Source organism: Eubalaena glacialis, chromosome 4, assembly GCF_028564815.1.
Source record: "Eubalaena glacialis isolate mEubGla1 chromosome 4, mEubGla1.1.hap2.+ XY, whole genome shotgun sequence".
In the NCBI taxonomy this organism is placed as follows: domain Eukaryota; kingdom Metazoa; phylum Chordata; class Mammalia; order Artiodactyla; family Balaenidae; genus Eubalaena; species Eubalaena glacialis.
In genome coordinates this window covers 106,444,479-106,457,482 of record NC_083719.1, presented here as the reverse complement: position 1 = coordinate 106,457,482, position 13,004 = coordinate 106,444,479, and the positions used below count along the sequence as shown (strand labels likewise).

The window sequence follows — 13,004 nt, the reverse complement described above, 5'->3', positions numbered from 1 at the left end:
CAACAAAAGCGTACATCTAATTTACTAATTTCCTTGTAGAGGTTAAGCAAAGTGAAAGTTGGTTTGCCATCTCTGAGAAAATTTTATGAAGAAAATGCAGGTTATGCCCATGCAAAAAGATACTGGCTCTTATCAGCAGAGCCAAGACTTATAAGGGGCAAGGCATTTGCCTTTTCTTAGCCAAGAAAGTCACATTTATTAGCACTGGGTCCGCTATTTAAAACTGACCTCTGTTTGATCTTGACATTTACAAGCAAAAGGAAGTCTTTAGTTATGTAACAGGCCAGAAGTCCACGTATCCCGCCTGTAACAACAATGACAACAGAAGCCCATTTGTCATTGTGCTCGACTCTACTCAAAACAACACATCTCTTCACCAGCTTGTATTCTTTCCTTACATTCTCTGAGGTTCCCAGTTGGTGTGCAACAATCCAGTAAGAGGGTTAAAATTGACAACTGCTTAGATAGGAGGGTGTGTGAGTGTGTGTGTGTGTGTGTGTGTGTTAAGAGGGAACTCTTCCACAATAAAATAAACTAGAACCAAATTGTTTAACAAAATTCTCAATTGCTTGGTTTCATGGTGATTAGGAAATGCATTCCAAGTCAAACAAGCTGCTTGTGATTTTGTGGCATTAAAGTAGACTTCCAAACAGATTGGAAAACAAAAACTCATTCACAAAAACTCATGATTTCAGATTGGCATATCAAGCATAATTTCTGAGCGTTTGCAGAAATGAATACTCCTACCAAGGGCACATTACTTGTTTCAAATAAACTTGACATCAAGGGATCCACTGTTGCATTTAAACAATGGAAAAAGAACCATAACATTTTTGGTGGCAATCTCAATACGTATCAAATCACTTTTAGCTACTCACACACATATTCAGCATCTAAAAATTTGCTGGACATCTATATTCTTTCTATTCCTAAACTTAAAGAAAACGCAGATTGAACACTAAGACACAAATAATGGGAGTTTATTTTAGAGCCTTAGGTACAAAATGATGAATAAATTTTGGTTATTAGAGTCAAACATACTAGTCTTTTGTCTTTCTGGTTTTCTGCTTATTTTTCTCAGTCTTAAAGGTAAAAGATCAGTTAGAAGCTTCGTTCAATTGCCAGAAACTATTGCATATGTCAGAGGGGTTCATGATAGTTCTCACACTGAGAGAAAGTATTGGTAAAGGACCCAGAAGACTGACTCTAAATTCCAGCTCAAAAATTCACCTGCGATTTACAACCAGAAATAACTTCTGAAAGCCATTCCATTATAGAGCATTGGAATTGAATTGAGAGTCCATAGAGCCATGCATCTATGAATAATTGATTTTTGACAAGGCTTTCAAGACCATTCAATGGGGAAAAATCGTCTCTTCAACAAATGGTGCTAGGAAAACTGGATATTTACATGCAAAAGAACCTTGACGTTACCAGACAAAGCACTACATGCAACAGTATGGTGAAGGGGTTGGATGAGCCAAAGCAGATATTTGCTAACCTAATATCCATTCTCCCCTTCTTAGTAAAAAAAAAACAAAAACCCTTATACTCTTGGGATGACAATATGCCCAGTTAAAAATCCATATTTCCTAGCCCCCATGATATTAACCATGGTCAGGCATTTGTAAGAATTCATTAGGTGAGTTTTGGAGAAAAACTCTTCAAAGAGGCTGCTCAGCTGGCAGTTGTCCATCCCTATTTTGCACTTGCCTTTTTCATCTTCATGCTACTTGACTTCATGAATGGCCGCAGCTGCAGGTGCCTCTTGGACCCTGAGGATGGAAGCTATGTTTGTGAATGCGTGGAGACCAAGCCCAGGCCTCTCAGAGCTGCGGAGCTCCTGAGCCTATTCTGGGCTCCCTGTGTCCAGACTTACTCGATTACTTGTTTAGGCCACTCTTATTTGGGTTGTTTGTTTTATGTACCCAAGATTAATCCTCACTGATTCACTTAGTTACTGTGGAGCTGGGGGGCACAAAGCAAGAGTGATGGTTCCTCTTCACCATTTGGTTTGGGTTAGGGCTGGAAATTCACTTCAGTGTAGAGTGGGAACTTGTTAGAAATGCACATTCTTGACCTCCACCCCAGATGGACTGAATCATACACTCGGGGTGGGACCCAGCAATCTGTCTAACAAGCCTCTAGGTTCCAGTTTGGGAAGCAGGGTGAGTTCTTTTTGTTCAGTGCTGCTTGAGTAGGAAACTTCTTTAAATGGCTTTGACCTATGCCCACACGTTCTTAAGAACAGGGTCTTTGAATTTTAAAAACATTTATGTTCTAATATCAGCCTCACTGTTTATTAACTGTATGACCTTGGGAAAATGGCTTAACGTTTTTGACTCTCATTTTCCTCATGGGGATTATAATAATAGTGCCCCTAATAGGGTTCTTGTGTGGATCAAATGAAATGTCTGTCAATCGAAGCACAGTACCTGGAACACTATAGGTGCTTAATGAATGTCAGTTTCTCTACTCTGCCTGCCATTGGCAATACACTGCAGGGGGCTGGTACCAGGCCTGAATCCCTGTGGGATGTGAACTTAGCCACCACCCCACTACACCCCCTTTCATGCTTTGTCTCCATTATTGCTTCTGCTATTCTTTAAGATGGAAGAGAACCTTAGACAGGGAGATCCCAGGGGAAAAAAGAAAGGGAAAGGAATCGTCTTTGAATATAACATAATTGGTCCAGTTCAGTAAAGAGTGAGGATACAGGAAGCTGCTGTTACTAGTTTTATTTGGGGCTTTTGGAAGTGTCTCTCTCATCAGGTAAGGGGGAAACTATGCCTAACTGGTATATGAGCTATTACTAAGAAGTAAGAAAAAGACTTCCATGTGCTTTTTTCAAAAGTTGAGAAATAAAACTAGCATGTTCTTCTCCATTGAAATTTCTCTGCACTTTGTCACCAATAAATCTCTCTTTATGAAAACAAAAAGGGCAAAATTATTTTTATGCTCCAAAGACCATCAAGGGCCCCTTGCTGTGTCTTGTCTATGTCTTATTCCTACCTGTGAAAAACAGTTGGTAGAAAAAAAGATCAAGTTCCCCACCAAGCTTCCCACCTCCTAGCTCTTGCTTCAAATAATGACATCTCTTTCGCAGCTAGCGTATATGCCACACTTAATATATAACTAATGTTTTGCTAGGTATGGTATCCGAAAGACGCCTGAAGCTAATTCTGACTACATAATTGTTACTGGATTCACCTCCTTGGTGAGAAAATGACCACAGATTCCCCTCACTCCCCAGTTCCCCCCTCCCCAAACTCTGAAAAGACCAGATACCAGAGCTGAATGGGCAATTCAGCTCCCAATCTTGGCAAAATCAGAGAATGGGCAGAAACAGATAGAAGACTTAAGAGATGAAGTGGAAAGAAGGTTAAAGTACTAAAGTCCCTTTACCAAATGAGGAGCTGAGAAAGAAGAGAAGAAAAAGCTGGGTGGTAAAAAAAGCCAGCTAGGACAGGGGAACTGGGGTGGGAAGGGGACCTTTCCTGGTTGAATGACTCTGAGATTGTGAGCACTGGAGAAGAGCCACTGTATTGCGATCTGGGTGTCTTTCAAACACTTTGAGAGACATCAGTAGAAAAGGAAACTTACATACACACACACAAGCCCATGACATATGACTCAGAAAATACAGTTCTGTTATGACCACTAGCAGCGGTAGAGATAAATGAACATTCATCGAGAACCTACTAAGAACCAGGCACACTCCTCTCGTTCAATCCTCACTACAGCCCTATGAAACCAACGTGTTCACCCTCTTCTGCATAAGACCGCTGTGACTCAGAGAGACTAAGGGAACTGCCCAAGGTCATAAAGCTAGCAAGTCCTGGAGCAGAAACAAAGGCGGAGCTCTCCTGGGTCTGCTGCTGGGAGCCGGGAACCAGAGGCTGGTGATGACTGAGACACACTGGGCCGACACTGCTCCCAGAGGAAACGTCTCAGGAACTGGCCTCCCGCGTCCCTCTGCGCTGGTGGCTCTCTGGATCTGTGCTCCACTGTGACACTGTGGCTTCTCCTGACACTCTCTTAGCACAAAAGCTGTGCAATCTCTTTGCTCGCGTACGGTCATCAACTGCAACCCCCGGAGCCCCTTTCTTTGTCCCTCCCATGTGCATTGGGGATAGAAGCCAGCACACAGGCAAAAACTGCCTTGTTATGAGTTTCCCCTGAAACCTTTTCACTCTTCTTTTTTCTCCTCTTGACTCTTTTCCTTCTTTCCTGTGCCTCCTTGTCTAGTCCTTTCTCTACTACCTAATTTCCAGGCATTTCCCCCACGGGTCTTAACCCGCAGGAAATATAATCAAGTATTCTCTTTAGCAAAACTTGGCAATTTTTTTTTTTTTAATTTTATTTATTTATTTATTTATTTATGGCTGTGTTGGGTCTTTGTTTCTGTGCGAGGGCTTTCTCTAGTTGCGGCAAGCGGGGGCCACTCTTCATCGCGGTGCGCGGGCCTCTCACTATCGCGGCCTCTCTTGTTGCAGAGCACAGGCTCCAGACGCGCAGGCTCGGTAATTGTGGCTCACGGGCCTAGTTGCTCCGCGGCATGTGGGATCTTCCCAGACCAGGGCTCGAACCCTTGTCCCCTGCATTGGCAGGCAGATTCCCAACCACTGTGCCACCAGGGAAGCCCCGGCAATGTTTTGAATTATCTACAATTATTACCCAGGAAAAGAGATGGATTCTTATGTCCCTTTCTCCCTCTGGCCAGCCGACTTGCTGCAAACTTACCTCTTAGAGCTGTGAACAGCCCAGATTAAAAGTACTAATTGCAAATTATCCTGATGTCATATTTCTTTTATTTTGACACTAGTGGCATGACTGCAGAGAAATAAAGAATAATTGTTAGCTAAGGGAATCCAACAAAGAAGTCTGTGACCTCACAGAGGAAGCGCCACACTCTCCTTATTTCCTCACTAAGTTCCTTCTTTTGCATAGTAAGCCAACAGAGACCTTGCTGGAAGGGACCTAGAAACGTTCAATTTAAGTAACCTGAGGCCCACGACCAACAGGCGTTTAGTGTAGATGAACCCCGAGGCATCTATCTGGGTTAGTTCTATGTGCATCACTAAGAGGCAGAGCCAGGAGGTAAGAATTCAGCTAATGTCAAAATTTAGCCGTTTCGCAAAGGCAGGACCCACTGGTTGACAATACCATGAGCTTCCATTCCTTAGTTCCAGCACAAATCTTTGTCCTCGACATTTCCTCTCCTCTTTCCTCTTGTTTCTAGCCCACCAGGCCAGCCCATCTGACAAAATGATTTGGATTACCAGTGAAAGCCAGCTAGCATTCCCACTGTCTTTGTGACAAATCCTAAATTAATGGTATTTAAAAGAAGCCTTAACTCAGCCATAAAAAGAAACAAAATTAAGTTATTTGTAGTGAGGTGGATGGACCTAGAGTCTGTCATACAGAGTGAAGTAAGTCAGAAAGAGAAAAACAAATACCGTATGCTAACACATATATATATGGAATCTAAAAAAAAAAAAAAAATGGTCATGAAGAACCTAGGGGCAGGACGGGAATAAAGACTCAGACCTACTGGAGAATGGACTTGAGGACACGGGGAAGGGGAAGGGTAAGCTGGGACAAAGTGAGAGAGTGGCATGGACATATATACACTACCAAGTGTAAAATAGATAGCTAGTGGGAAGCAGCCACATAGCACAGGGAGATCAGCTTGGTGCTTTGTGACCACCTAGAGGGGTGGGATAGGGAAGGTGGGAGGGAGGGAGATGCAAGAGGGAAGAGATATGGGGATATGTGTATATGTATAGCTGATTCACTTTGTTATAAAGCAGAAATTAACATACCATCGTAAAGCAATTATACTCCAATAAAGAAGTTAAAAAAAAAAAAGTCTTAACATGTATACACGTAAACAGGAAAAAATACTCCTTCACACACACACACACACACACACACACACACACACACACACACACTCATCATTGTCTGGACCACTAAAGACAGTTTGTCTTTTTGCAACCACAAAGTGGCCTAGTCTGGTAAGGAAGACAGTGGCACCCAGTGGACAAATGTTTGATTGTTTGAGACACGTGTCCCATTCAGAAATATTCTCCTTTCTTAGCTTTAAGAAAGGCTATTTGCTCTCCTTACCTTTCCCTATCCTTCTGCCATCACATTTTTAAAACATCTACTGAATTTAAAAATAGGGGGGAGGGGAGTGTCGTTACAGTTTTTATCTCTTCAAGAATAAGACTAAACTGAAACACTGGAGAAAGCAAAAATTTCAGGATTAAATCCTCTGAGAACAGTGTCTATATTTGATTAACCTATTTGAACAGTAACAGTGGAGACAGCCAAATCGAATAAAATATTCAGCTTAATTAAAAATGTAACATTGAAAATTCCTGTAATGTGCTTTTCTTCACACATAATATTCTCCTTTTCCTCACACCATTGCCAACTTCCAATTAAATTGCCTTGGTTATATGCAAATTTGGCCACTCCAGGGGCAATACTTCAGGAAAATAACATACACAGATCCTGCAACTTAATACTGTGCTGCAGTCTATCTGGGAACCATACAAACACCTACTATTTTCACTCTCCAGGCCTTACAGTGATTCTTTTGGTTGTGAGCTACTTGGGTAGAAAAGCTTTGCTTATCTATCTTTCTTCCCTCAAACAGCTAACTAACATCTTACTCATGGTAGTTACAAAGAAGTTGAGTGAAATCCAGTTTCCATTTTATGTAATTAATCTGCTAAACACTGAAAAGAAGTATCTAATTGTTTGATGTTACATAAAGGGATCATCCAGTTAAGAATCTTAAATATTAGGGGCTATTTGCGTTGGATAAAAACATTTTATGAAGAACAAAAGGGATGAGGACTTTTATGAGTGAACTGAATTTTACTGATTTAAATCATTAAAATCATTAAAAGACGTTCAATTACAAAATAAGCATACATCTTCTTAGTGTAACCTAATACCAGCAAGGGTGCCCTCTTTTAGTTAGCCATTCAAAATTTCTTCCAAGTTTGCATGCTCTGAAATCCTTAGTTTTCATGCTTTGAAATGGTACCTCATCTTTATCATTATATTCTTTGTAATTCAAATTTTGCCACAGTTTGAAGCTTGCTTTTTCTGTTGTTTTAAAGAAAAGACGAGTTGGCAAGCCAGCGTTATGGCACATGGGTGAGATGGAATCTTTCCCCAGTGGGTCTGGGCCTAGGGCACCACGCTTTTGTTAATTGACGGAAGGCCCCCGTGACCCCTTGCGTCTATCACATTTAGGTAGTCAGCAATAAACACATCCCAAAGTAAGAGATGTACTTTTTTGGTAAGCTGAAAAAAAAAAATGGAGGCCATTTGTGCATGTATCCCTACAATACATGTTAAATGTACTTCTTTTTCTCATAACACAAGCACATTTTCCCCCTCATCTCTGCAAAAATTCTTATAAAATTCTGATGCACTCAACTTTTGCTATACAGACCTTTCTTATTAAAAACTCAAAATTGTTTTTCAAAAGTTTCTAAAAACTTATTTGCAAAATGTCTCAATCCATGACAAATCAATCAATGTTTATAGCATCTCAGGGTCTGTGTCCTTTTCCTCCACTGACTGCCACCAACTGTGAGCACTGGTGCCCTGTGCTGTGGGAGGACCCACAGTCCTGGCAGCTTTGCTCTCTGCCAAGCCCCCCTGCCCAGGGGCAAGGGCAACGGTAACAGTAGGATTTGTACCACGTACACCATACTGTTTGCAAAGTGTAATTGTGTTGGGAAATGGTCTAAGCTCTACTGATAGCCATACTCCGTGTCTCTGCAATCGGAGACCTGGTGTGTAGGCAGATGACCTATAAGGCAACCGGACGGCCCGTAGAGGCTACGCTCCACCTATGACTTGCTTTGCTTCTGTGAGTGTCACAGCCCAAGAGGGATGCCAGGATTTGAAAAACTCTCTTTCTTCACATAATTGGAGAAAGTTGCTCCTGTGTGGTTCCTATAGGTTTTATCTTACTTTGGGGCTTATCTGTTTATAATGCAAATATGTTTCACTTATTCAGAAATCTACTTGCTTAAAGATGGCTTTCCTAACTCATGGGCTGTGGCGAATGAAAATCAAATATAAATCTAAGAGGAGTTTTAAAGGCTGAAAAGGTCCATACAGATTAAAGTAATTATTGTTATAACTAAAATGAATGAAATGGTGTGTGTGCGTGTGTGTGTGTGTGTGTGTGTGTGTGTCATTAGGTACAGAGGTTAAAACACGTATTTAGATTTTCCTTGCTCTACTGCACACTGAGGAACATATATTTCCAGTCCCAGTGACAGGTATTACCTGTTCGGATAAGACTTTAGCCTTTTCTTCTGCTTCCTTCAGGCAAATCTCCAAGGCCTCGAGCTGTGCCAAAGTAAACGCCATCTGTCTGGTTTCCAGGGACTCTTTCTTTAAAACAATAATCAAGTATTACTTTTTGACATGGGTAGTTTCCTGAGTGCATCTCAAACAACTCTGGGGACTAAGGACGGGCTTAATAAACTCACACAAATCATCTCCTTTTCTTCTTCAACATAGCAATAAAACAATGAAATGTTACAAAAACAATAGTGCTATTTAACAGTTTAGAGCCTAAAGGCAGAGTAAAAAAAAAATACCTATTACTGAGCAATGAACAGCTTTAGAAAGGTAGAATAAAATATCCATGTTGAAATTTGGTTAGTCTGCAACTTTTATTCCTGATACAAACAGAGCTTTTCTTCAAGAGGTTAGAACCAAAATTTCACATTCCCAATAAGAGATGTCATCTAGAATGCCTACATTTTTAACATTCACCTATCTTGGGGGTCATAGTCATTTGAATTCAGAGAAGCTCTTGTTTCCTTTGATTGTCACCTTCTTATCACAAGTTTAATTAAAGCACAGATACTACATGGTTTAGAATCAGCTCATTCTTCCCCAGAACGTGGCTGATATGACTCAAATCAGCAGATGTGTAGACTTCCCCTCTCAAAATTAAGTTGCTCTTTCTCATGTACAAGCAGGAAAATGTGCAAAGTTGGTATGAGAATATCAGTTACCAGCACTACTGAGACTAGAGCACTTCCTGACTACTCTTTGGCCATTGAGACAATTAATTAATAAAGACACAGCAATATGAAAACTTCAAAGGAAAACCTCATATGTGCTAGGATTATGAAGTTCCTATAACTTCCTTGGATGTGTCCTGTCTTCTTGTGAAAGTTCAGGCTGCTGCAGCTGCTTCCAATTAACCCCACAGGAAAAAAAGAACTGTGTTCCTACATATTAAAAAAAAAAAAAAAAAAAACCCTGCTGCTTTATTTCCCCTTCGGTTTAGGAGCCCACCAATTTTATACATATGTGCATTTCCTGATGATACAATAGAGCCATCTGGTGGTAAATGGAACCAGCCATAAAAACAAAGCATTTATTCAGTTCCTATAATTGTTCATGCCATCCTTTGAACCTTAGGACCCTGGCATGGACCTCTGATATAAATAAATGTTACTCTGTTCAAAAACAGCATGGCTCCTAAGTCACACATGGCTGCATAATCTCCCCGAGGTCAGCCTTTGGGGGGTGAACATCTTGGGTTAGAACAGTGATATTGGGGATGAACAAATGACCCTCAGCCTCCCATACATGATTCTAATAATTTCAAGAGTCAGTCCAAAATATCTCAAAACAAAAGCCTCAGAACAATATTCTTGTGTATTTATACTTACAGGTAGTTTATGCTACAAAACATTTTATGCATAAAGGAGAAATTGTCAAAAGTCCAAACTTTTCCAAAAAGATTAAGGATCCCTGATCTAGATTGCTATTTCCAGGGGGAATCTTCTTGTCCAGTGTTTGACCTCGAGGAAGTTTTTAAAAGTAGACCCAACAGGATCATCTAATCTATTTCTCTAGGTCTTTTTCTCCAAACATCCCTAATTTTCCCTGCCAAGAAGGACAACCATTTCCAGTGAGACAAAAGCATTGCAAGTCAAAGCCAAATGAAACAGGCTTGACTGGAGACTGTTATTAAATACCATAGGACTTTTTGTACAGGTAGATTTAAGAAATCATCATGTGTTATAGAACAAGTCCTGAGCAAACTGTGAGGAGTGCAAAGCCTGTCTCCACCTTTACCCCAGCTGTCACTCCCCACTCCCTGACTTGCCTTTCTGTCCCCCTCTCCTTTAAGGGAAAGAGCCATGAATGTATCTACACTGGAGTAAAAATGGCCTAAACAAAGTCAAGCACTTTTTAATAGGAGACAACCTCCATTAACCAAAGGACTACAGATTAAATCAAGAATAATCTCGCAAATAAGTAAATACCTGGTGTTGGAAGTTTTGGAGGTAGGTGTGTGTTTTCAGGGACTCTAAACAGTTAGGTGTGGTCAGTCCTTGCCCCAGTTTTGCAGGATGCAGTGGTACGAGAGCAGAAAGTTAGGATTTACACCATGAAGTTCATTTTCCCTCAGGCACATGTGGACACACAGTACATAAAATGATTTATGTTTCTTATGAACATGAAACTGTCTTGGTGGTTAAAGTAATGGATGAGTGAATTATACTAATCAAAACTGAAAACATATGATATATATAGGTGTTTGGGGATTGAACCTGTGTCTGTGGATTTCCAAAGGGTAAATTCCAGCACTTCAGTGGGTATTCCAGTTTTTAACTTCTACTCTTTGTACTAAAATTTTCTACCTAAATATCCATCAGTAATCTAAGTGCATGTATCTAAGATAACCAAGATGATCAAAGTAAAAGAATATTACAGAATATTAATAATTCTATAAACTTTTTGGTTACAGTAAAGACACTAGATTACTATGCATGTGTGTTAAAGTTGACAGTCTACTAATTGACAAACCTTATGGAAAATTGTAAGAGTAGATTTTCTTTTAGCTGCAATGTTTCCTCATTTGAGAATCTGGAGGAAAATCTACTCTTCGTTCTAATTTAATTTTTCTTATATCTCTAACCCATCTCAGTACCTTTTCATTGTCCCCTTCCTTACTTTTAAGTCATTATTTCTTTGTCTTACAATGACCTTGCTCTTCCTCAGCCAGACAAATCCCTTCCGCCCTTCAGGACTGGTTCAAGGTCTCTGATTCATCCAAATCATCCAACCCCCTCTGAATCCACGTGCGGCACTTAGAAAGGCGGTCGAATGCAGAGGCTAGACGGGGCACTGCACTGAGTGTTTAGTAGGAGCTCAATAAAGAGTTGTTGATTGATTGAAGGCTCAGCAGTCAGAGACGGGGACTGCACCAGATAGAGCGGTCCTTCACGCTGAGAGGCTGTAACAGTGACTCCTTTGAGCAATACTTGCCCGGCATCTGGCTTAGAACACTGACAAGGATCAGAGCCCCAGAGAAAGTCCGCTTGCCAAGGCCAGTGGCCAGACAGCGAAGCAGAGGGCAAGGAGATGGCCGTGGGGTTGGGTGATGACGGCAGGGCTGATGTGAGGATTAAATGACGTAAATCAGGTAAATGCTTGGACAGATGAAGTGCTCAATTAATATTATTTTGAATAATTCTAGTCTCCTAATTCCTTTAAGGAGAATCATTTGATATTAAAACTTTCTAACTTATTTTTAAACCCTAGTAAAAGAAAGTTCCCATAGAGGCCCTTTTGTAACAGCAAACGATCAAACCACAGCAGTGGGAAATTCAGTCAAGTATGCAATTAGAACAAAGTTAATATGTTAAATATGTGGGTGCATTTCTTTAAAAGCAAGATTGCTAAATAATGATGTGGTTATGGCAAATTCCGCCTTTACACAAGAGCAATTTGATGTGCGTCAGTTTAAGACAATTAAATGTTTCTAGGGCTTCCCTGGTGGCGCAGTGGTTGGGAGTCTGCCTGCCAATGCGGGGGACACGGGTTCGAGCCCTGGTCTGGGAGGATCCCGCGTGCCGCGGAGCGACTGGGCCCGTGAGCCACGGCTGCTGAGCCTGCGCGTCTGGAGCCTGTGCTCCGCAGCGGGAGAGGCCGCGATAGTGAGAGGCCCGCGCACAGCAATGAAGAGTGGCCCCCACTTGCCGCAGCTGGAGAGGGCCCTCGCGCAGAGACGAAGACCCAACACAGCTAAAAATAAATAAATAAATTTATAAATGTTTCTAGCAATCTGGAGCATCTATCATGCAGGGTTCCAGCAGCAGCCCCTGCCCAGTAGTGCGGTAACTTCCTGCCAGTTAAAACACGCTTTCAACACATTTTGCAACAAACTTCCTGCTTGATGTCTCCTCTATTTATTACCGTGGTCCATTCCTCTTTCCCAGGGCTTGACAAGCGCCGAAGGCCCTAAACTCCCTACCCCTCTACGACCTGCTCACATTGCCCACGCTAGCCCCCCACCTCAGCCCCTTACCTCCGGGCAGATTTTTTCCATTCCTCCCTCAGTCTCTGGTGACCAGAATTCATTTTACAGTGGAAAGTTCTTCACTCTCATATCCTTCTGTGCTTAGCATTTGCAATAGTTTCTTAGGTTAAATTGCCAATTTCTATTTAGGCAACAATTTAACAACTCAGTTCTCCTAATTCCAGTCCATTCAAGTGAAAAGAGTATTCCTCTGTGTTTGGGGTTGTGTCATTAATCACTAAATGAGATATTTAAATGCAAAACTTGAACAAACTACAACTATTGTCAAAGCCCAGTGGAAAGGGTTTCTAAGTAGAAAGTGCCCATCAATATGACCCCGAAAGGGATGGTCAAGGGAGGATGATGGATGAGCAGTGACTAAGGGGAACTCTGCTTGGAATCAGGAAGGACACGTTCCTTACCTGACCTGAGTCTCACTGACTGTGTGTCTTGGGCTATGTGACTTTGGGGCTTCACTTCTTGGGGCCTCAGTTTTTTCATCTTTAAATGAAGAATACACTGGTCAGGTTCCAGAAGGAAACAGATGGTCATTCCAAAGGAGTGATTGAGGGCAGTTTGATGAAGGGAAGAGCATGGGTACCGTTATGGAAGTCAACAAAGGATGGTGAGACAC

At 41.4% G+C, this 13,004-nt stretch overlaps 1 protein-coding gene across 1 annotated transcript in view; it reads right to left on the bottom strand.

The window, feature by feature from the left end:
• Window positions 1–13,004, bottom strand: part of CCDC192 (coiled-coil domain containing 192) — a 281,402-nt gene that overhangs the window by 188,438 nt on the left and 79,960 nt on the right. The window contains exons 3-4 of the mRNA XM_061188964.1: window positions 11,277–11,464; window positions 8,326–8,433 (exon numbers count right to left, since the gene is read on the bottom strand). Coding sequence (XP_061044947.1) covers window positions 8,326–8,433; window positions 11,277–11,464 — 296 coding nt within the window. The remainder of the gene's footprint in view (window positions 1–8,325; window positions 8,434–11,276; window positions 11,465–13,004) is intronic.